Here is a 23,758-nt window from a genome sequence, read left to right on the forward strand (position 1 = left end):
GACAGGGTTTTCTATTAATAGCTCTTCTCTCCTTTTTTGTTCATCTGTCCTCTCATCCCTTTACAAACACACACACGTGTGCACACATGCATGCGCGCACACACACACACACACACACACACACACACACATCCCTCTTTGACTCTCCCATGGCACTGTGATACACTAACTGCCAACTTGCACCATGGGGAGTTAACTTTCTATTTGGTTGAATATTGACCACAGACTTGGAAATAATGTTTAAGCATGTTCTCAGAATTCAAATAACCAATCTATTTGTCTCTCTCTCTATATATATTGCCAATCAATATATATTTTTATATTCCTCCTGCTTTTCACGTATCAAGAATGAATACATTTGATAATTTTGCAGGAAATGGAATATCAGTTTATCTTGATTTGAGTAAAAATTCTGTTTTGAAATAGTGATTATTCTGATTTTTCCACACTGGTAGAAGTTCCTCAGTCTTCATTAGGTTTGTTGGTGGGCTTTCTTTAATGATTTTCCATTTGTTTTACAACTGCTTAATTGGAATCAGTTACCATATTTTAAGACCCAAAATCTTTTTAAAAATTCTGATTTTGTCTGCTACACAGTGTTCTTGGGTGAGAAATAAAGTGGTGTTTACTTACACAAAAGCACGCCTGCCTGTGGAATCTGTGAATCACCCCCCAACATTCGCATAGAAACAGAACGGCTTACAAGGCGTTTCCTTCCGTGTGGACTCCTGTGTCTGCTCTTTGTGGCGCCTCCCCGTTGCCGTTGGCGAGGCCTAGAGGGGGACCAACCAGCTGTGCTCTCCCTTGTCAAGCTGACCCCAAGGACAGGGCCGGTCTGGAGGCTCGGAGATTTCTGGCATGCACTGAAGCTCTCTGTGGAGGCCAGGAAAGACTCAGGCTGCGTGTCTTGGGTGGAGTGTGGGGAAAAAAAATAAAAACCACTTCTAGCTTTCTGTAAGTATTAGGTCTAGGCAAAACAAACACCTGCCACTTCTGATGCTGGTACCTAGATCAATTTCCTATGTGGTCCATTTAATATTAACACATAAACGATCGGGTGATTTTTGCAGAGACTAATGCCTGATGTGTTATATAAGTGGGTATTTGAAACATTTGTGGTCAGTAATGTTCGGGTAACAAAAGATGTATGAATACGTCTGTGGTAATGTGTCCTCCACAATTTATGTTGATTTGTCATGTTCAGTTCGTGAAAGTGAAAGTGTGAGTCACTCGGCTGTATCCCATTCTTCGAGACTCCATGTAAGTAGCCCACCAGGCTCCTCTGTTCGTGGAATTCTCCAGGCAAGAATGCTAGAGTGGGTTGCCATGCTCTCCTCCAGGGGATCTTCCCAACCCAGGGATCAAACCCAGGTCTTCTGCAGTGCAGGCAGGTTACCATCTCAACCACCAGGGAAGCCCATGAATTTCTACTAATTAATCAGTTGCTTTTGTCTTTCTGTTCCAAGAGAGAGTCTGAGGGAAAAAAAAAAAAATACAGAAGTAGGCTAATACTTCAAGAGTTAGATGACCAAATAGCAATGTATTTCCATAAACAGCTAGTTTTTCATAGGCTCCCTATTGCCACTTCATTTTCCCCCCTTTATTCACAAACTTTTATGCAAAGTCATGTTTATGAAAAGAAATGCCATTCATATTGTACAGGTAGATACTTCTATATTTCATGTCATGTCAAGTCAGGTCACATAATACATTTATTTTTGAGAGTCTCTAAGACTAAATGAAGGAGAAACAATCACAGTTTTTTAATCCAGTGATTCTGTGCCACTTGCATATCAATAGGACAACTGTCTTTAGTGAACTTGAAATTGAGCCATATTTCTCTGGGCAAAAAATTGGATATTCTTGAGTATTCAATTTGTGAAACATATTGCTTTTGAAATACTTTGGCTGTCTGCCACAGGATGTCCAAAGATGTTTTTTGGTGCTCCTTGTCATGCCTGGAAAGGCAAGTCATTGTTAGTTTTTAGTTCATATTTCTTCATTCTATAGGTTGCCTTCTCAGAAGTTCGACTTTAAAGAACGTAATCAGCTTAGGAATCATACATTTTCTGCTTATTTTGGTTCATGCCCTCTTAAACTCCCAAGTCCAAGAAAAAGAGGAAGATCTAGAACAGCTTCCTATTCATAGTATCTTGATTTTCTTACATTTGATTGTGTATCTCAGCAGTATTTGACTCGGGTGAAGGAAATGACAGGAAAACTTTGCTGTCTTCAAATCTGGATCATAAGATGTCAGAGACTTCTGTTACCTTATTTGACATCTGTTATTTTATGGCTCCTGCAAGCTCCATTTGGAGAAGGCAATGACAGCCCACTCCAGTACTCTTGCCTGGAAAATTCCATGGACAGAGGAGCCTGGTAGGCTGCAATCCATGGGGTTGCGAAGAGTCGGACACAACTCAGTGACTTCACTTTCACTTTTATGCATTGGAGAAGGAAATGGCAACCCGCTCCAGTGTTCTTGCCTGAAGAATCCCAGGGACGGTGGAGCCTGGTGGGCTGCTGTCTATGGGGCCACACAGAGTTGGACACGACTGAAGTGACTTAGCAGCAGCAGCAGCAAGCTCCATTGCCTTGGAGGTGCTTGAAGTTGCAACTTATTTAGACAGTTCCAAAGATAAGTTCAGCTTATCCTCTAATTCTCTTATACTCAAAAATAAATGTTCTTTAAAATTTTTTAAAATCTCTTCCTTTGAGTATTTGATACATTTAAAAATTGTTTTAAAACTGTCTCATTAGAGTGATTTTTCTCCTATCGATTCTTTAAATTTATTTCTTATTGCTTTTCATTTTATAGTGCCTCATAATGTGTTCCTAGCTTTGTTCCCATCTGTCTTGACTTTGTATTTGGTAATTGTTGATCCATAAATTAATAGATCTCCTATTACTAGAGCCCAGTATAGAAATGAGCAGTATAATTCTTTAGTAAAATGAAAAATCTTCATTTGCACCTATGGTCTCCCCTGTGTGTTGGTACATCATGGCTGGAGTCCATCCTAATTGGCTATTGCTTATGCGGTGTTTACGTGTTACTAAGTGTTCTGAATATCACTATGCCTAAACTACACTTTTCCTGAATGAAATAAGAGCTTTTCTGTTTAATATGCAGTCAGGTTCCTAAACATCAAACTAAAATGTTACCCCTCCTCTGTCATTTCTTACTCTTCTGTGTTTAATTTCAGCTCAGAATTATTTTGCTTACTTTGTTATGCATTTTTAGCTTATGCCATAAAAATAAAATCCTAAATAAAAGAGACATTGAGATAAATTAAGAATAAATTTTTATGGTGATGAACAGTATCTAAGAATTCAGTAGATCTTAAAACTACAAAATGAATAAAAAAACCCTAAAGATCATCAACTCTGCTTCAGCTGCTGAGCCACATCAGGGACCTGAGAATAAAATCCTGGTATCTTTGTTCCCAGGCTTCCCTGGTGGCTCAGCAGTCAAGAATCTGCCTGGCAATGCAGGAGACACAGGTTTGATTCCCTGGAGAAGTAAATGGCAACCCACTCCAGTATTCTTGCCTGGAAAAGCCCATGGACAAAGGAGCCTGGCAGACTGCAGTTCATGGGGTTGCAAAGAATTGGACATGACTTAATGACTGAGCATTCACACCATGAATTATTTTTCCTGAACCTTTTCGAGAATTTTGTGCAATTGAAAATGAACTTTGAAAATAGGATAAAATTCTGTTTTTCATCATCTTTTACCCTTCCTTTTAAAGGGTCTCAGCCACTGGGCCAGTGAGATGGCAGGCCATCCCTTTCTGTGTTCAGGTCAGTTCAGTTCAGTTCAGTCGCTCAGTTGTGTCTCCGACTCTTTGTGAACCCATGGACTGTGGCACACCAGGCCTCCCTGTCCATCACCAACCCTCGGATCTTGCTCAAACTTGTCCATTGAGTTGGTGATGCCATCCAACCATCTCATCCTCTGATGTCCCCTTCTCTTCCCGCCTTCAATCTTTCCCAGCATCAGGGTCTTTTCCAGTGAGTCAGTTCTTCACATCAGGTGGCCCAAAGTATTGGAGCTTCAGCTTCAACATCAGTCCTTCCAATGAATATTCAGGACTGATTTCCTTTAGGATTGACTGGGTGTATCTCCTTGCAGTCCAAGGGACTCTTGAGTCTTCTCCAACACCACACTTCAAAAGCATCAATTCTTCGGCACTCAGCTTTCTTTATGGTCCAACTCCCACATTCGTACATGACTACTGGAAAAAGCAGAGCTTTGACTAGATGGACCTTTGTCAGCAAAGTAATGTCTCTGCTTTTTAATATGCTGTCTAGGTTGGTCATAGCTTTTCTTCCAAGGAGCAAGCGTCTTTTTTTTTTTTTTTTTTAAGTCATCTGTATTTGTTACAACTTTTTAAAGCAGAATGTGACTTGAGCACTACATTTCCATTCACAAAACTTGCTCCAAGTTACTTTTCCAGCGGCTTTACAACATGCCTGAGCAGGCTTATAAGTTTGCTACTCTAAACAATATTTTTCTTTGGAAAACAAGCCCTATGTATGGACAGCGACTCCAATCAAGTTGGTTCAGCTTAACACACTAACTTCTAGAGGCCTGGCACATGCAGTCATAACTACAGGGGATGGAAGTTTTAAAAAGTATATCCCAGAAGATGAAAACTTGCTTTAACAAGTGTTTCTTTTAAACATCACGGTATATACTTCAGAACACTTCAGTGACAGAAAATTTTGGTCTACTAAAGAATCCGCTTGATAGCTGAACACTTCAGACCACAAAGTTAACACAGGTTACATACACACCTTACAACAAACGTAACTACTTCCATCTGTTAAAATAAGCCAACATGAAACTAGGAAAAAACAACTAGCTCTGCTTTAGTGCTAAAAGTATCACAGTATCACACTTAGTATAAAGGAATCTTATCCTCCCCTCATGTAGTTACCATGCCAAACGATTTTTAAATGTTAACAAAAATAAAAGAAATACTTGAAGACATATTAGAGGGAATGGAGCAAGCGTCTTTTAATTTCATGGCTGCAGTCACCATGTGCAGTCATTTTGGAACCCAAGGAAATAAAGTTTGTCACTGTTTCCATTGTTTCCCCATCTATTTGCCATGAAGTGATGGGAGTAGATGCCATGAAATGATGGGACCAGATGCCATGATCTTTGTTTTTTGAATGTTGAGTTGTTGGTTTTTTTTAGCAGTTCTGTTACAGCCCAGAGTTTTATCCGGCAAACAAAGGATAGTATACCCTCGATGTGGAAAGGCCTCAGTCCTTCTTGGCTTCCTCCTTTTATACATTTGTCTCCTCCCCCCACCCCCTTGAGTATGCCCTGTGCAAATTGGGCTGGCCAAGAAGGAGGCGTGTTTGTTTCACCTGAAGTTCTCACTCTGGTCTGTGGATCTTCTTTCCACTTCCGTGGGCTTTTCTCTTTCTTTGTCTTTTAGCCACCACCATTTTGGACTCCTTTTTCCTATTCTAACTACCTAACCTTCCCCCATCAAGAGATGGGAGGCCCAATTCTTTGGCATTAGGGGCGTCGAGGTCTCTCTGGCTACTTCCTGCTGAGCTGGGACGGTGAGGGGAGTTGGGCCTCCCCCTATTAGTCTCAAGCCTCAGAGTCCTTATAGCGGTGTCCATCTAAGGGTGAGTGATATTTTCCGTGGTCAGGTGTAGTTTTATATATCCTTGTTGAACTGGCACTGCATGTTGTAGCTTGCTGACGTGGGCAGAGACAAACGGGTGAGACAATTGATAATACACAGAGCAATCACAAGCAGCATCAATATGGTGATAACAGGGACTAGTAGGGGCATTAGCCAACTCCAAATCCCCCCTGCCAGGAGAAGGATCCCCCGAAGAGAGATGGTAGCCACCCCGAGAACTCTCCAGCTTGTTCTTTGAGATCCTGTAGGACCTGAATGTTTTTCTTGAGGACTGTGGGACTTTATTCAACTTGGCTGGAGGTGTTTACGCAGAAACAACATTTCTCATTCAAGATGGCTCAAGTCCCTCCTTGTTTAGGGTTCAATAGGGTTCAGGAGATCTATCTCCTGTCTGATTCGGAGTATAACCCCTGCCAAGCTGTGTTGGCTCGTTAGAGCTACCCTGGGAAATCTTGTCCCCAGAAACTTACTTTTGGGGGTGTTCATTAGAATGGCACTCATCTGTAGTCTTGAATAGGTATCTGAGATCTCCCAGGGGCTCACAGGTGTATTGAGTGTCCTCTTCTCTTTTCTTCCATGGCTTGACTCGTGAGTAGTGAATCCAGGAATCATGTCCTGGCACCTTGATTGCTGTGGGAGTAGAAAATATTACAGGGTAGGGGCCCTTCCATGTGGGCTGGAGTTGAGCCTTTGGGGACCCATCTTTCCAGACTTTAATTTTCCAGATGCTGGCCACCCTCCGGGGAAGCCCTATGGTAAATCCCTAGTCCTTGAATGTTGAGTTTTAAGCCAGCTTTTTCACTCTCCTCTTTCACTTTCATCAAGAGGCTCTTTAGTTCCTCTTTGCTTTCTGCCATAAGGGTAGTGTCATCTGCATATCTGAGGTTGTTGATATTTCTCCTGGCAATTGATTCCAGCTGTGCTTCCTCCAGCCCAGCATTTCGCATGATGTGCTCTGCATGGAAGTTAAACAAGCAGGGTGATGATAGACAGCTTCATTGTACTCCTTTCCCAATTTGGAACCAGTCCATGGTTCCGTGTCTGGTTCTAACTGTTGCTTCTTGACCTGCATACAGATTTCTCAGGAGACAGGTAAGGTGCTCTGGTATTCCTGTCCCTCAAAGAATTTTACACAGTTTGTTGTGATCCACACAGTCAAAGGCTTTGGCATAGTCAATAAAGCAGAAGTAGATGTTTTTCTGCAAGTCTCTTGCTTTTTCTGTGATCCAGCAGTTGTTGACAATTTAATCTCTGGTTCCTTTGCCTTTTCTAACACCAGCCTGAACATTTGGAAGTTCTCCATTCACGTACAGTTGAAGCCTAGCTTGGAGAATTTTCAGCTTTATTTTGCTAGCGTGCGAGATGAGTGCAATTGTGCAGTAGTTTGAACATTCTTTGGCATTGCCTTTCTTTGGGATTTGAATGAAAACTGACCTTTTCCAGTCCTGTGGCTATTGCTGAGTTTTCCAAATTTGCTGGCATATCAAGTGCAGCACTTTCACAGCATCATCTTTTAGGATTTGAAATAGCTCACCTGGAATTCCATCACTTCCAGTAACGTTGTTTGTAGTGATGCTTCCTAAGGCCCACTTGACTTCACATTCTAGGATGTCTGGTTCTGGGTGAGCGATCACACACCATCATGGTTATCTGGGTCATTAAGACCATTTTTGCATACTTCTGTGTATTCATGCCACGTCTTCTTAATATCTTCTGCTTCTGTGTGCTGACTTTTGGATTCCTCTCTTAGGACGTATAGAGTTTCTTTTTTTTTTTTTTTCATTTATTTTTATAAGTTGGAGGCTAATTACTTTACAGTATTGTAGTGGTTTTTGTCATACATTGACATGAATCAGCCGTGGATTTACATGTATTCCCCATCCCGATCCCGCCTCCCACCTCCCTCTCCACTCGATTCCTCTGGGTCTTCCCAGTGCACCAGGCCCGAGCACTTGTCTCATGCATCCAACCTGGGCTGGTGATCTGTTTCATCCTAGATAATATACATGTTTCGATGCTGTTGTCTCTAAACATCCCACCCTCGCCTTCTCCCACAGAGTCCGAAATTCTGTTCTGTACACCTGTGTACAATTAATAGCACTCCACTGCAGTTTTTCCTTTTCTTGTACAGATATTAACTTGAACCAAGAGTGCAAATAACTCTTAATAGAAATTGATCCTTGTTTTCCACTTGTCTCTGAAATATCAAATCCCAAATATTAACAAGATTTTTTATTCATATTTTTAGAGATTACTATTTATGCTTGATTCAAGATCAGTTTTATATCCCATAGTATGGCCATGAGAAAGAAGATGAAAAATGGAATTCTTTTTTCCTGGTGCTGATTTTCTTCTCTCAGAATTGCACACAGAGCCAGACTTCATTGTCACTTTCGAGTCTCCGCTCTTGGCCTTCCATGGCCCCTCCATAGCTGAGCTCCTGACCTAGGTTGCTGCTGCTGTTCCTCAGTCACTAAGTCGTGTCCCTTTTGCGACCCTGTGGGCTGTAGCTTGCCAGGCTCTCCTGTCCGTGGGATTTCCCAGGCAAGAATACTGGGGTGGGCTGCCATTTCCTTCTCCAGGGGATCTTTCTGACCTTGGGATCAAGCTTGTGTCTTCTTCGTTGGCAGGCAGGTTCTTCACCACTGAGCCAGTGGGGAGGCCCCTGTCCCAGATGCCCGTCATAATTTGGAAGGCACACGCCCATGGCTGTTGCCCTGGGGAATGTTGACCTTACAAAGTTGCATCTTCCTGCTCATCCTGCCTAGTTATTTCCTGACTCATCCGCTGGGTTCTCCGCTGAAGCCCCTTCTTTCCATCCTTCCCCTTCTCTGGAGAGCCTCGTCCTCTCCACCCCTTCCTCCTCCCCCAGTACGTGCTGCCCCTAACCTCCTGATCGCCAGTTAATCTTTTTTTCCGTATCCCATGGATCCCTTTTAGGAATTCTCATTGCCACTTGTGGTATACCGAATGCTTGTACACACAGTTTAGCTTTATCTTAAGGACAGTTTAGCTAGTGGGAAAAGGTTACCCTCACTCTAACACTTTTCTCCAGGACTAAATGCATTTTAGCACTGATCTTCTCCAGAGAGTTTTTCTACCTTTGATGCCTGAGCTGTGGATGAAATCTAAAGGTAGAAATAAGGCCGGAAGAAACCTTGTATGGAGTTACCTGTGAGCAAAGCAAGAGAAGACAGTGCAGGCCTTCGTTCTTAAATCTCACCAAATAGAGCCCGGGGCCACTCCCCTCGTTGGCCAGACCAGGAGGTCAACTGGAACTTTACTCTTGGTTCTGCTGGACACTTGGGCATGTCTGATTTTTTATTGACACAAGTAAGAAGAGATTTGGTGACCGAATCTGTTAGTGACCATTAGATTCCTATAGAATCAGAGGACAGTCCCCTCACCAACAGGCATTTCTTTGTTCTTCATATTTTTGAGTGTTTCATCTTCTGACTTGAGTGCTTTCAATATTGTAACATACACTTTATTTTCACTAGCCTCTGAGGAAATTACTGTTATTCCTGTGTTAGTGTCACATGAGGAAATCATATCCAAAGGAGTGGTCAAATTATAGGTTTTAAGCTTCTATCTGACAGCTGGTTTAGTTTGGGGCAGCTGACAACTTCACACATGATTTTAGTAAGAAAAGATGCTCTGGAAGATGTCTGATGTGAAGCAAAATAGACCCTGGGGGGAGACTCAAGGTTGTAGGGGAGAGGGATGTACCTTTGTTTTAAAGCAGTGTATCATTAGAAGGAGCCAAGGTTGCCATGTTTTGATGGAGGGAATGTGTAAAGAAATGTGTGTATCTTCAAAGACGATGAAGGTTGGTGTTGACTATTATCAAAGGAATCTTAAGGTTCCATTCATTATCATCACCATGTCTTAAAGTTGGTTGTGGTCTATTATTGTTGCTGTGTCTTGAGCAGCATAGTTTCTCTAACGCTCATCCCTTGTAAGCTCCTTCTAAAGCACCTTATGGACATGGTGCAGGGTATTATGGCTCCCTAAAATACGACCTCAAACAGCTTCTGGAGATCAGTCATGTCAGTGTAGAGTGACTTTAGTTTTCCAGATTAACATCTTTCAAACCTAAAGCATTATCTCCTACGTGTTCAGGCTTCCCCATTATGAAATGTTGCATGTTGATAAACAGAAATGTCTCTCAACACATGTTGCTACATGAACTGTTTCTTAATTATTTATAGGAACTTAGAGAAATACATAATAAGCAGCAACTCCAGAAACAGAAGTCCATAGAGGCTGAACGACTGAAACAGAAGGAACAAGAACGAAGGATCCTGGAATTAGAAAAACAAAAAGAAGAAGCCCAAAGGTGAGTCTTTTCAGTGGATTGTGAACCCATCTGGAAGGAACTGTAGGTTCTCATTACTCTTTGCTGAACTTCTCCAAGTTCTTACTGCACCAGAAAGAGCCCTCAGTTTTTAATGTGTGTGGCTCAGTGGTAAAGAATCCACCTGCCAGTGCAGGAAACACAGGTTCGATCCCCGGGTCAGGAAGATCCCCTGGAGAAGGAAGTGGCTACCCACTCCAGTATTCTTGCCTGGGAAATCCCATGGACAGTGGAGCCTGGTAGACTATAGTCCATGGGGTTGCAAAAGCATCAGACACGACTTAACGACTAAACCCAACGTAAGCAAAAGCACATATACATATAAATCTTTGCATATATAAGTAACCTCTGAAGTTTTCGGTTGGTGCCCAGGGCTCTCTGAAGCTATGATTATGTAGATAAATGGAATTACACAAGGATTTGGGCCAATTTGGGCCTGTTTGCATGCCAGTGACCAAGATACATTTCCATCCCACAGCCTTTTAAAAACAGTAACCATCAGAGTCTTGGGTTTAAAATCGAAGTCCCTGAGCTCACTGGCCACACAGGGTTTCTCCAGTGGGGCAAACAGTGTCCATGGCTGTCTTCCTTTTTTCAACAGCAAGTGAAACTCGAGGTCAAAAGGAGAAGATTTGCTGTTGCTGCTGCTTAAGATCCAGACACATTTTTGTTAGTTTCCGTTTGAATATTTGTATCTGTAGTCTTTTGTTTCTGTCTGCTAGTAATATTTTGCATCTGGTAAATTACTAGTAATCTGGTAAATTACTAGTAAAATAGTAATATTTTGCACCTGGTGTTTTTGGTTTTGTTTTTACATACCAGTGGGTAAGTAGGTAGGGTCTCAAAACAATTTAGAGGACTATTTTATGGTTTTCTTGGGGCCAGGTCTCGGATTATGCCCCTAGACCTATCCCCTTGGGTGTGTTGATTAGCTCCATTCTTTTCTTATCTATAAAGTTGATTATTTATAATACGCTGCACCAAAATTTTATATCCCTACAGAGTAGAAATAAAGATACAGTGTCATCATATGGAAACTTTAAATTTTCTGTGTACAATTGAATGATAAATAGGACCCAGAATTTAACTTCAGAAATTACATGGTTGTATACTTTATTTTATTTTTAATTTTTATTGGATGGTATTTGCTTCACAATATTGTGTTGGTGTCTGTCATACACCAACATGAATCAGCCCCAGGTATACACATCCCCCCTCCCATCCCCCACCCCACCCCTCTAGGTTGTCACAGAGCAGTGGGTTGATCTCCCTATGCCACACAGCAAATCCCCCCTGTTTTACATGTGGTAATAGCTGTTTTACATATGGTAATATGTATGTTTCCTGATACTCTCTCAATTCTTCCCACCCTTTCCCTCCCTCACTATGTCCACATGGTTCCCTTTGTTAGTGAAATATGTGAAGCAAATTTTATTGTGGTTTTTTTGTTGTGTTATGAATAACAATTAACATTCTTACCCCTCCAGAAAAATGTTTTTAATGCTTTCTTAAAAGATGTTTTGAAAATTGTAAGTGAAATGCTTAAGATTTAAATTAACAAGAATTCTACTGCACTGAATCTTCATGATTATTCGAGTAGAAATAAACATAATATTTTTGTTTGTTTGTTTTTAGAAATAAATATAATATTTTTAAGTGGAGAATAAAAGTTCTCTGTGTTTATGCTACATTCCCTTGGTTGTTTCCTGATTCCACAAAATGACCTTTGTGCCTTGGCTGTGTCACAGGCTAGCGATTCAGGTTGTGAACTTAAGAACCGAGCGGCCTGGATCAATCCTGAGGCCTGTAAGGCTGTGTGACCTTGCCAAGTCCTTCAGTCCCTCTGCCTCATTTTCCTCTTTAAAATGTGGATGATTAGGACCTGCCTACTTGGTCGGCTTCCCAGGTGGCTCAGTGGTAAAGAACCCACCTTCCAAGGCAGGAGACCCGGGTTCAATCCCTGGGTCAGAGAGATCTCCTGGAGGAGGACATGGCCACCCACTCTAGTATTCTCGCCTGAAAAACCCCACGGACAGGGAAGCTTGACAGGCCATAGTCCACAGAGTCCCCAAGAGCTGGACAGACTGAGCGACTGGGCAGCTGGTGGGAGACTTAAAGTAGTTAACAAATGTGGAGACTGCCCTGGTGGTCCAGTGGCTGACTCCATGCTCCCAATCCAGGGGGCCCAGGTTTGTTACCTAGTCAGGGAACCAGATCTCGCATCCTGAAACTTAGACCTGGTGAAGTGAAAGTGTTAGTCGCTCAGTCGTGTCTGACTGTTTGCGACCCCATGGACTGGAGCCTCCCAAACTCATCTGTCCATGGAATTCTCCAGGCAAGAATACTGGAGTGGGTAGCCATTCTCTTCTCCAGGGGATGTTCCTGACCCAGGGATTGAACCCAGATGTCCTGCATTACAGGCAGATTCTTTGCCGTCTGAGCCACCAGGAAAGCCCAAGAATAGTTGAATGGGTAGCCATTCCCTTTTCCAGGGGATCTTTCCAACCCAGGGATTGAAACCAGGTCTCCAGCATCATTGCAGGCCTGTTCTTAACCATCTGAGCCACCGGGAAGACCCGGTACAGCCACATAAATAAAAATAAATATTTTTTTTTAATGTGGAAGACTAATTATTATTAACATAGTATCATTTATTATTGCACATTATTTTCATTCAAAGTGTGGTCATTGGAACTTCCCTGGTGATCCTGTGGTTAAGATTCCACACTTCCAGTGCAGGCGCTGCATGTTCAATGCCTGGTCAGGAGACTAAGATCCAACATGCCATGCAGAGTGGCCAAAAAAAATGTAAAATGTGATCATTTAGGAGTCCCCTGGTGGTCTAATGGTTAGGATTCAGTGCTTTTACTGCAGTGGCCTGCATTCAATCCCTGGTTTGGGAACCGAGATCCCATAAGCCACCCAGTGCAGAAAATAAATAAATAAAAAGAAATAAATTATGATCATTTAAGGAGTTTTCTGATTTTGTCAAATGTGTAATGCAAGAAAAATCATTCCTAGTCAAGAAAATACATGTCATTCCTAGTCTTTTCCTATCGATTTCATACTGAGGTCATCATACTTTTCAAGGCCTAGATGTAATTGCACTTTCTCTCTGTGTCGGCTGCTTTGAAGAATAAAGTGGTCAAGTTCAATAAAACATAGAAACTGTTGCTTAGTAAGGGATGGTTGCTACCTCCAGTGTTCAGAATAACCTCTTGGTTTCTGTTTCAGTTCTGGGGAGCTACTCGTGTGCTACATAAACATGGCGTGTGCCCTCCGTGATCTAATTGTTCATGGGCTTCTCTAAGCAGTCTTTCACTTGCAGTGTTGGATGTACTTTCTGTCCATGGAAGTTATATTCCTGTGTGTCTCTTATTTTTCTTTGCAGTTATATACCACTTTTTAAATGGAGGAGTATTTTCCTGAGTTCTCTAATTCCTTTATAAGCGACATCAGGAATTTTCTTTCTGTGTCTTTCTAAATCATGTGATCTCATCTTACCCAGAAGGGGAGCCCTGAGAACCCCTGTTTCATTGATTCAGATCTTCCACCTGAGGAACAAACCATATCCCTTGGTGCTTAGCATCCCATTGACTAGACGGAGCCCTTTGTGAAAGGAGACCACACGGCAGTGTTAAAGTGGAGTTGCTTCTGTGCTGTAACCAGGCGTTTTGTTGACAGACGAGCTCAGGAAAGGGACCAGCAGTGGCTGGAGCACGTGCACCAGGAGGATGAGCAGCAGCGGCCACGGAAACCCCACGAGGAGGAGAAGCTCAAAAGGGAAGAGAGTGTCAAAAAGAAGGACAGTGAGGAGAAGGGCAAACCGGAAATGCAAGACAAGCTGAGTCGGCTTTTACACCAGCATCAAGAACCAGCTAAGCCCGCTGTCCAGGCTCCTTGGTCCACTGCAGGTATGAGAGACCAGAATTAGGCTAGCAAATAAGTGTTCTTCTCCCAGGTCCTTCTGGGGAGTAGCCATATCTGATCGGGCTCTATCTTGGCTACGTTCATAGCCATGAGAAGGTCAGTCATTATTTGGACGGTGCAGATGTTCATTCTCTAGCATCATTTTAGAGGTCTCTTTAGTTCTCTCCACACCATGGCAACCCTTGGCCCTGTTATGCTGGCATCCAGAAGTCGTTTGCAGACAGCAGTGGTGTGAAGTTTTATTGCCAAGTGCCAGTCATACAGCTGTATTCTACATGGAGATCATAACCCTTCCTGCCAAAGAGGAACCTGCTGCTTCTCCAGTGTGTTATTTTCTCTGGGAAGTTCAGAGCTGTCTCAGCAGCAGGAAGTGTCATTTCTTCTCCTGGCCTGTACTCACGCGGCTTTCACTGTCCTTGGTCTGCACTGCATCCAGTTGTGGTCTTACCTTTTGAAATGTTTTTTTGCCCTTTGAACACAAGTGGCCTCCTAACTTACCTTTCATATGACCACGTCTGGGGCCTGCAGCCTCAACATTTCCATATCGCTTAAAAGGGGAAGGTAAAGTTGTGCTTCTTGGCCCTCCCACATGAGTTGACTGATTTGAGATTTACGTCGCATTCAATCTACTGCATTCTGCTAGACACACTGCACCGGGGGAGAGAGGTCTGGATACCTTACAGATGTGTGCTGCTGGTGTCTGAGCCAGGAGTCAGAGAATGGGGGCGTTAGCACTGCAGTGACCTTTGTTTCGCGCCCACTGATGGCCTCTCAGATGGGATGGAGCTGTTGACATCAGATTTGGCTCTGCTTTGGTTTCAGAACCAGACCCATCCTTACTGAATGTCTTCCAGAAATTCCTTGAGTAGATGGAAATGGTTCAGATGTTAAGATAGACAATAGGGGAGATAAATGTCAGTAATTTGGCATGTGTCATGCATTTCTCTTCCACATAGCATTTCATTTTTGTCCCCTTCCCCTCCTTTCCTTATAAACAGAAAAAGGCCCACTTACGATTTCTGCACAGGAGAATGTAAAAGTGGTGTATTACCGAGCACTCTATCCCTTTGAGTCCAGGAGTCACGATGAAATCACGATCCAGCCGGGAGATATAGTCATGGTAAGAAAGCCTCCAGCGAAAGTGTGGTTTGTGTTGATGGTTAGCATCTGTCCTCTTCTTGTACTTTATTTGACAGTTGTAAAATTGTGGGCGAGTGTGAAATCTAATAATCCAGCATGAGTTTTTGAAGTATTGACTCAGTCTTCTTCCTTTTTTTCTATTTGAATGAGAGACAGCATTTAAAAATGTATCCTGCATCACCTCAAAATAGAATTGTTAAAGAAAAATGGGTTCCTGACATAGCCTTCTGTATTTTCAAATCTGTAAAGCTCTGGTAATTTCAGAGTTTAGATTCCTACTTAGATACTATGAGTAGTCTTTCAGAAATAGTTTTAAATGCAAAATATTTGGTCACAGTTGCCAATAATAACTTTTGTATCTTTGGTCAAAGCATCTTTTTTTCCCTTTACTCATGTAAACTTTGAATTGTGTGAAGAAGAGTAATGAACTAAATACAGTTAATCTGCTTTCCTACTCTGTAAATGAACAGATGAAAGAGTTTAGAATTTTGCTTGTCATAGCTTGTTTCTGTAAATACAATAATTAAATATAATCTTGTGATTGTAACTAAAGCTATAGTAACCAGTTTGAGAAAGAATAAAGGAATGTGGTTGACCTAAATTCTTTCCTAAAAGAAAACAGTAGTCCTTCAATCCAGTTAATGTATGTCTTAGAAGTGGTCAAACTTTGCATTACTGTTGGCTTTTTTTTTTTTTTTTTTAAGATGGAAATGGTTCAGAATTTTCAAAGACCTGTGAAAATTAATAGTTGAGACAAACACACTTCCCATACTGGGACCCTGTGTCATTGAAGTATAAAGGATGTCGTGTAGCCACAGTAATTGCTCATACATTCATGTTGCATTTATGCGTCATATCTGTATTTAGAGTGTGAGATGTTTCGCGGGTCAAAATGTTTAGAAGGAGCGATGTGTTTGTTTCTCAGAGAAGCTGATCTCCTTTCCCCTTATTTTCTGATAGTTTTTTCTCTAGTTCTTTTGGGCTGGAAATAAGGAGGTGACATCTAAGGGTCCCGGATCTTTCAAAATCAGCATTTCCTTCACAGTAATGAAACCTGAGGTTTGGATGCCCGGGCACCAGCCTCACTTATTCTTCACAGAACACCCTCCACATGAATGGGGACCCAAGGCAGGCAGTGTTTTCTCAGCTTCTTCCCCCTCTTCTCTGTCCTGATGGCCTCAGGCTGCCTTTTAAAGCAGATGAATTGTAATTTATCTAAGTACCAATCAATAGCAGGAATCTAAACAGAATGAAGGTATAATGCTATAGCAGATAGGACCTTATTACAAGGTTGATCTTTTTTTTACACTGCTTTCAAAAGAAAAAAAAAAGCCTAACATTTTTGAAACTGGATTTTGTTGCAGCACAAAGTGCAGAAAAAGTAATATTCTCTTCTTGAGATAAGGAAGTGTTAACCAAGTGTTATGATAAGGAAATGTTATAGACGCTCTATATTTTAATGAGTAAATATTGCTATTTTTGAGGGAAACATCGTCTTGTTACAGTGATATTGAGTCCTTTTTCCTTAAATTGACTAGTTAAGCCCCAGCCTGTCTGGAAGAATAAAGTGTAGATATACCGTAAGAATGAAACATCTCATTAAACATGTGTTTTGCCTTGCTTTCAAACCTGTGCTTTCCTGGTGGAGGTTAAAGGGGAATGGGTGAGTGCCTTCTCACTGTCAGGAAGTCTGTATCTTATTAAATGTTTTGTTCTTTTAAATCACTTTAATTCTGTGTAAGTACACATATCTTTGGGTGTTGTCGTGGCAGTAAAAAGATGTTTTGAGTTTGTGTAGTAGGCTGTGCTTAAAATAGAAAAGGAAGAAAAGAAAGGTATAAAAGTTTGCGAACCAGGTTTCTGTTTGCTAGCTTCCATGTAAAGACTAACTTGAAGGCTCCGTATTGGCAAATTATCAGGTCAAGTCTCTCAGATCATGGGCAAAAATAAGTTCTAAGTAGGTTAAACTTAAAAGATAAAATTCTTTTTTAAAAGTTATTTAACAAAAAAAAACTTTCTGAGTTAAAACTGGAGGCCATCAATGAACAACATGGAAAGATTTGACAATATTACAAAATTAAATCCTATAGATTGCAAAATATATGAGAGATAAAGGGTCACCATATGATACATAAAGACTGGAAAGTTAATATGAAAGAAACCTATAGCTTTAAGGAAATACATACACAGATAAAGAAAAATAAATGATTTTTAAAATATGCAAAAAGATGTTTCTTTCTTTGGTGATCAGGAAAATGGAAATGTTAAAGATGAGATAACATTTTTCATCTCTCAGCTGAGCAAGTTTATGAGTTTGATAATATCCAGCTTTGTCAAGAGTGTAGGGAAGTGAGTATAACACACATCATGAGCATTGTCATATGAATTGGCTGAGGCCGTTGAAAGGCAATTTGGCAACGCTTATTCAGACTTAAAATTCCTCATTCCCCTTGACCCAGGAACTCTGTTATTCTTCCTTCTATAGGCTGTTTCTGGCAAGTGCATAAATAAATGTGTCCATGGATGTTCATTGCAGCACTGCTGGTAAAAGCAAAAAAGGAACAGCCCTGTATCTCTCAGTAGGGAGATGATTTAAATAAATTACGATACAGCTAAACAATAAAGATGTTTTCGAAAATTACAGATTGGTCCCGAAGTTCGTTTGGGTTTTTCTGTACGATTTGGCCAACCTGATACGAATAAACTCTCCAGTAAAAAAAAAGCAGAAACAATATGTAGAGTATAATTGTATTTGGGTAAATAAAAAACCAGGTGTGTGTTTTTTAATGCAGGTGTATGTTTATATGCATATAGTTTACAGTCTTGCAGTGTAGGCATCAGACTCTTAATAGTGGTTACTACTTGGCAGTAGTTGGGGGTGGTTGTTTTTAATTTTATGTACTTCTATACCACCTGCATGCAGGAGACCCCAGTTCAACCCCTGGGTCAGGAAGATCACCTGGAGAAGAAAATGGCAACCCACTCCAGTATTCTTGCCTGGGAAATCCCATAGACTGGGATCCCTGGAGGGCTATTGTCCATGGGGTTGCAATGACACAACTTAGCAACTAAACCACTACCACCATATTTATATTTACAACTGTATCTACATTTGTAATTTTTAATAAAACACTAAAGATAAATCCGACTTTGACAAATAAAACAGAGTGTCACCCAGGCCCGGTTTACTGGTTACTTTATCTCCGACATCCCAAATATGTGATGAAAGGACTTTGTTGTAGACATCCTGTGTCTTCTTGTTAATGGGACTGGAGTGGTGTCTTCATTTTATATCCCAGAATGCAACAAGACACCCCAAGTGGCATCAGCTGTGTTATATTTGTGAGGCTAACAATTGGACACCCAAAGTGGAAATTGACTTGTAAGAGTAACAGTTTTTTAATTTCATGAATTTTGTAGTTAAGAAACACAGTTGTGGAAAATATGCAGTAGAACATCCTTAGCAATCTCTCTTGGTTGAGTAATCAGGAGTTCACTTATTTTTGCAGGCATAGTCATCATCAGATTCTCATATTTCTCAGACTTTGAAAAATAGCTAACTACACCTGTTAGATTTTAGAGGTCTAGCAACCTGTTTCCTGTTTTAATGCAGGCAGTCTTGCAGGAGGCTTTAAAAAACATTTTGCTTTTTAAAATCTTGATTATCAGCTCAGTTTTCTCCAAAAGTATTTTTTCATGATTAACAAAAATTAGGTGGTATTTCATATATAGTCCTCTTCTAACTGTTGTTGGTAATACAAAGAAATATAAGGTAACATCCACCATTCAGATGTTTAAAATCTTTTTAGAAAAATAGGGATAACACGTGAAAAAGCCAGTGTATGATGAAGTTCCCAATGAATGTTCACTGCTGCTGCTAGGAATGTAAAAGAGAAAAGGAATCAGAGTGAACGGATGTGCTCTGGGAAGACTTCTGAATGGAGGCATCTTAGTTGAGTTGACCTTGACGGCTAAGGCTTAGATACTTTGAAAACCTATGGCCTGTCTTCTGATCTGGAGGTCCCATTACCTGGAGGGTGAAAAAGCCCAATTTGACATCCACAATGTATTGGAATAATAGCATGAGAAATTAGAAAAATGCTGCTCACTGCCATTTTGTTTAAGTTTATCTTAAGAACACAGGCTGATCATCTAACTCAGCTGGCTTTAAATGGAACAAGGCTGAATACATCAGTCCTGCTCAGGGATCTTAAAGTGAAAGTGAAGCTGCTGAGTCGTGTCCGACTCTCTGCGACCCCATGGACGGTAGCCTACCAGGCTCCATGGTCCATGGGATTTTCCAGGCAAGGGTACTGGAGTGGGCTGCCATTTCCTTCTCCAGGGGATCTTCCCAACCCAGGGATCAAACCTGGGTCTCCTGCATTGCTTTACTGTCTGAGCCACACACGCACACACAAAAACCAATCCAGGACTCTCTCCCGGAGACTCTGGGAAATTTTAATCCATATTTAGGATTCAAAAAGAAGGCTGAGTACTGAAGAATTGATGCTTTCAAATTGTGGTGCTGGAGAAGACTCTTGAGAGTCCCTTAAACAGTAAGGAGATCAAACCAGTCCATTCTAAAGAGATCAAACCTGAATACTTATTGGAAGGACTTAAGCTGAAGCTCCAATACTTTGGCCACCTGATGTGAAAAGCCAACTCATTGGAAAAGACCCCGATGCTGGGAAAGATTGAAGGCAGGAGGAGAAGAGGGCAACAGGATGAGAAGGTTGGATGGCATCACTGACTCGATGGGCATGAGTTTGAGCAAGCTCCAGGAGTTGGTGATGGAGAGGGAAGTCTGGTGTGCTGTAGTCCATGGGGTCACAAAGAGTCGGACACGACTGAGCGACTGAACAACAAGAATTCAAAATCTTCTCTGGTGGTTCTGTCAGGGACTTTTGGGTACCACTTATCTAGCCTAATCTTTTTTCTGTCAGAACTAATCCCAAGTCATTCTGAAAAATATCATTTTCTTAGAACCATCCAAAAAAAAAAAAGAGAGAGAGACTTCTTTAGGAGTTCTTAGCCATCAACCAATCCATTCATTCAGAAAATTATTTATCCTTTAGTGTTACGCTTATAACAATTTAAACTCATTTTTTCTCTTTTTTGATGGAGAATTTTTTCTTTTTAATGTAGTCAATACTGTTTCTTTCCTGCCTTTCTTAGATTTCCGTAACCTTAACATCTGAGCTGTTGCTGTTTTGAGGGACCAGTATACACTGATTCCCAGAGTGAGCCTAATCCAGCCCATGCCTGTTTTGTAATAAAGTTTTACTGGCACACATTAAGGCACATTCCTTTCCATATTGCTGACAGCTGCTTTTGTGCTACAGCTGCAGGTTTGAGTCCTTGTGAAAGTTAAGGGGACTTCCCTGGTGGTCCAGTGGCTAAGACTCCAAGCTCTTGGTGCAGGCGTCCAACCCCTGGTTCCATTAACTAGATTCCACATGCTGCAACTAAGAGTTCACGTGCCTCAGCTGGAGATCCTGTATGCCACAACTCAGACCAGACACAGTCAAATAAATATTTTTTTTTAAATTTTTGGCTGACTTCTAGATTAGCACTCTTTAGAAAACAGGTGTTTTTTTGGTTTTGTTTTAATGTTTTAAAATTTTATTTATTTTTTAGTGGAGAATAATTGTTTACAATACTATGTTGGTTCCTGCCATACATCAGCATGATTCAGCCATAGGTATACACACGTCTTCTCCCTCTTAAACCTCCCTTCCACCTCCCGCCCTCCCCTCCCCCTGGGTTGTCGCAGAGCACCTGGTTGGGCTCCCTGCATCATACAGCGAATTCCCACTGGCTAGCTGATTTACATATCAGGTGATGTATATGTTTCCACGCTCCTCTCTCAATTCGGTCCACCTTCTCCTTCCCCCACTGTGTTCACAAGTCCATTCTCTAGGGCTGCGTCTCTAGAAAACAGCTTTAGTATCCTCAGCCAGGAGGTCGGGGGCACCCTTTTATTTCTAAACTGGCAAATGCATGAAGCACGTGCTGTCTCCACACTCCCCGCATATCCCACGCAGCTGCAGCGGCAGGTCTAAGCCAGTACACAGTTTACACATGTTTACTGTCCACAGTCTGTTCTGCTTGTGAGGAGAGAGAGGACCTCTGTTACCCTTCTCTGTGACAAGGTCAGAAGCGTTAGAAACCTTAGTGTCACCTAACAGAGATGGCGATCATGAAGCCACAAACTCTGAGAAAAGAGGTCTGATATTATTGGGTATTGGGGTTCAGTCGTTGGACCTGATAATGCTGCCTGCGTTAGACTGTCGCCTCAGTGCCCTCCAGTATGCAGTGCCTAATTATTAACAGTTCATACACTAGGTCTCTAACATATTCCTAGACCTTTAAGCAACATTTGGGGTTTGTGCTTCCCTCTTTGACATTTCACTAGAAGGCCCCCAGATGCTTTGAGGTGTTGCAATGTGGTGGCTAAGCAAAATTGTATTAAGACCAATATTATTAGCACAAAAATCCCCTCACTTGTGAGTCATCAGTGTAAGCCACAGATATATGAATCTACCCCATGTACATATAAGTTCACGTTATAGCCAGTCATAGATGCTCACAAAGAAATCTGTGTGTTTGACTGTGCTTTTTCTATCCTAATTATATATAACATTTTCACAATTGGTTGGCATTTTTGAGTAAAGCTTTTCAACTCCAGGAGGAAATGTTTCTCATTTTCGTACAAGACCCTTTATACTTTTTCTAAGTGGTTAATTTAATTTAATGTTATATGTGAGTTTTTATTTTATCCTCTGAACCTTAAAATTTAATTGGTCATTCAAATTAATGGATTTCTATAAGAATAAATTAAACTCATTGAGACTATTGTTTGTTCAATTAGCAAACAGTTTCCTAGGTTAAAAGAGATGGATTTCCTTGGTGACAAGTGACAGGCTGGTTTCATTATTGCCTTCAAAGGTAGCAGAAGCTCTTGTTTGCAAGGATGAGGGGCTGGCATGCCACCCTCTCCTCTTCCTGAGTACACACGTGCATGTCTCAGTGGTGGCGCTTGTTTTTTGTCATCTTTGGGGCAGGGCTGGGTGTAATTAACTAGGATGTGAGCTCAACCTGCCCATGGGGTGGAACATTCCCTCAGGGCTTCAGATCCAATTCCAGGTGCCAACCAAAAGTCTGGTTAACCAAGTAAGACCCGTATCTCAAGGGAATGACAGCGGGTCATAGGACATCATTAAGTAAAGCAGCTGGTACTCAAGGAGGTCTAACTAGGACAGACCAGTAAGGGGTTTCAGATAGGCTGGGATCTGGGATCACACTCCAGCCCCTACAGGAAGCCAGGAAGGCCAGCCCAGAGGGCCTGGGGTACCAGACAGGTTTCTAGAGCAGGGACCTCCCCACAGAGAACCCAAATCTCTGGTTACCTAAAGTGGCCAGGGTCAGACAGAGCCCAGGCTTTTACAGGACAAAAGAGAACTGCACAAGAGTCGGAGCTGGACGACAGGAGAGATGGCTTTAGGAAGTCTGTCAGACTGCCCTGGTGGTCTACTGGTTTCAGCTTCACCTTCCAGTGCAGAAGGTGTGGGTCTGAGTGCAGGGTCTCAGGGAGCTACGACCCCGCATTCCTTGTGGCCAAAAAACCAAAATATAAAACAAGCAATATTGTAAGAAGTTCAATAAAGACTTTTAAAATAGTCTATATCAAGAAAAATCTTTAAAAAAGAAGAGAATCTGTCATCAAGCACATCTCTGATGCCAGGCAGTATTCTGGATACTTCTTACAACAACTGTTATAAAACAGGTACTGTTATTATTATCCTCCATTTTATAGATAAGGAGACTGAGGCACCAAGAGATTAAACTTGTCCAAAGTCAGCCAGCTAATAATTGTAGGAGTGGTACTAAAATCGAAGCAGGGGCTGCAGGAGGAGAAGGGGGCAGCAGAGGATGAGCTGGTTGGATGGCATCACCAACTTGATGGACATGAGTCTGAGCAAACTCCAGGAGATGGTAAAGGACAGAGAAGCCTGCAGTCTGTGGGGTCGCAAAGAGTCAAGACACGACTGAGCAACTGAACAATAAGGGGCTTCTCTGGTGGCTCCGTGGGGAAGAGTCTGCCCACCAATGCAGGAGACACCAGTTCGATCCCTGTTCCGGGAGGATCCCACATGCCACAGGGCAGCTAAGCCTGTGTGCCACAATGAAAAGCTCACCACCACAGAGGAGCCTCCACTGGCTGCAACCTGAGGACGCCCTCAGCAACAAGGACCCAGCCAGCACTAAAACTGAGGCAGTCTGATTGCAGAGCCCTACCCTTGAGCATGGTACCTTGCGGTCTTGAGGCAAAGTGCTTGTGTGTCTGACTCCAGCTCCTCACTCACTGCTGACTGTCCTCCCCTTGGTCCTGGGACGCACGGAAAGGTTAGGAGCTTGTCTGCTGGACCTGATGAGAAGCTGGGGAGGCCCTGGCGGAGCCTGGCCTGCAAACAGCCATGTTTCCAGCACAAAGCAGCTAGCAAGCTACAGTGCATCAGAATGTCACCAGTAAACATCAACCAGTGAGGAAGGGCATCTAGCCATTTGAGTTTAGCACAAAATAAGATCCAAGTGGGGAAAATGTCACCTTAAATCCTCATCTCATGAAACATGTGGGGCTGCCCAGAAGAGGAAGAAAGAA

The 23,758-nt window shown here is 42.0% G+C and overlaps 1 protein-coding gene across 8 annotated transcripts in view; it reads left to right on the forward strand.

The window, feature by feature from the left end:
• The window catches only part of ITSN1 (intersectin 1), a 246,668-nt gene that overhangs the window by 134,545 nt on the left and 88,365 nt on the right, over nucleotides 1-23,758 (forward strand). For 6 of the 8 annotated variants that reach the window (XM_070455186.1, XM_020892645.2, XM_020892648.2 and 3 more), the window contains 4 exons: nucleotides 9,881-10,008; nucleotides 13,711-13,940; nucleotides 14,955-15,076; nucleotides 16,745-16,759. In XM_070455186.1, coding sequence (XP_070311287.1) covers nucleotides 9,881-10,008; nucleotides 13,711-13,940; nucleotides 14,955-15,076; nucleotides 16,745-16,759 — 495 coding nt within the window. The remainder of the gene's footprint in view (nucleotides 1-9,880; nucleotides 10,009-13,710; nucleotides 13,941-14,954; nucleotides 15,077-16,744; nucleotides 16,760-23,758) is intronic. The other 2 variants (XM_020892647.2, XM_020892649.2) reach the window with 1 other exon arrangement.

This window comes from Odocoileus virginianus, chromosome 25, assembly GCF_023699985.2.
Source record: "Odocoileus virginianus isolate 20LAN1187 ecotype Illinois chromosome 25, Ovbor_1.2, whole genome shotgun sequence".
Lineage (NCBI taxonomy): Eukaryota > Metazoa > Chordata > Mammalia > Artiodactyla > Cervidae > Odocoileus > Odocoileus virginianus.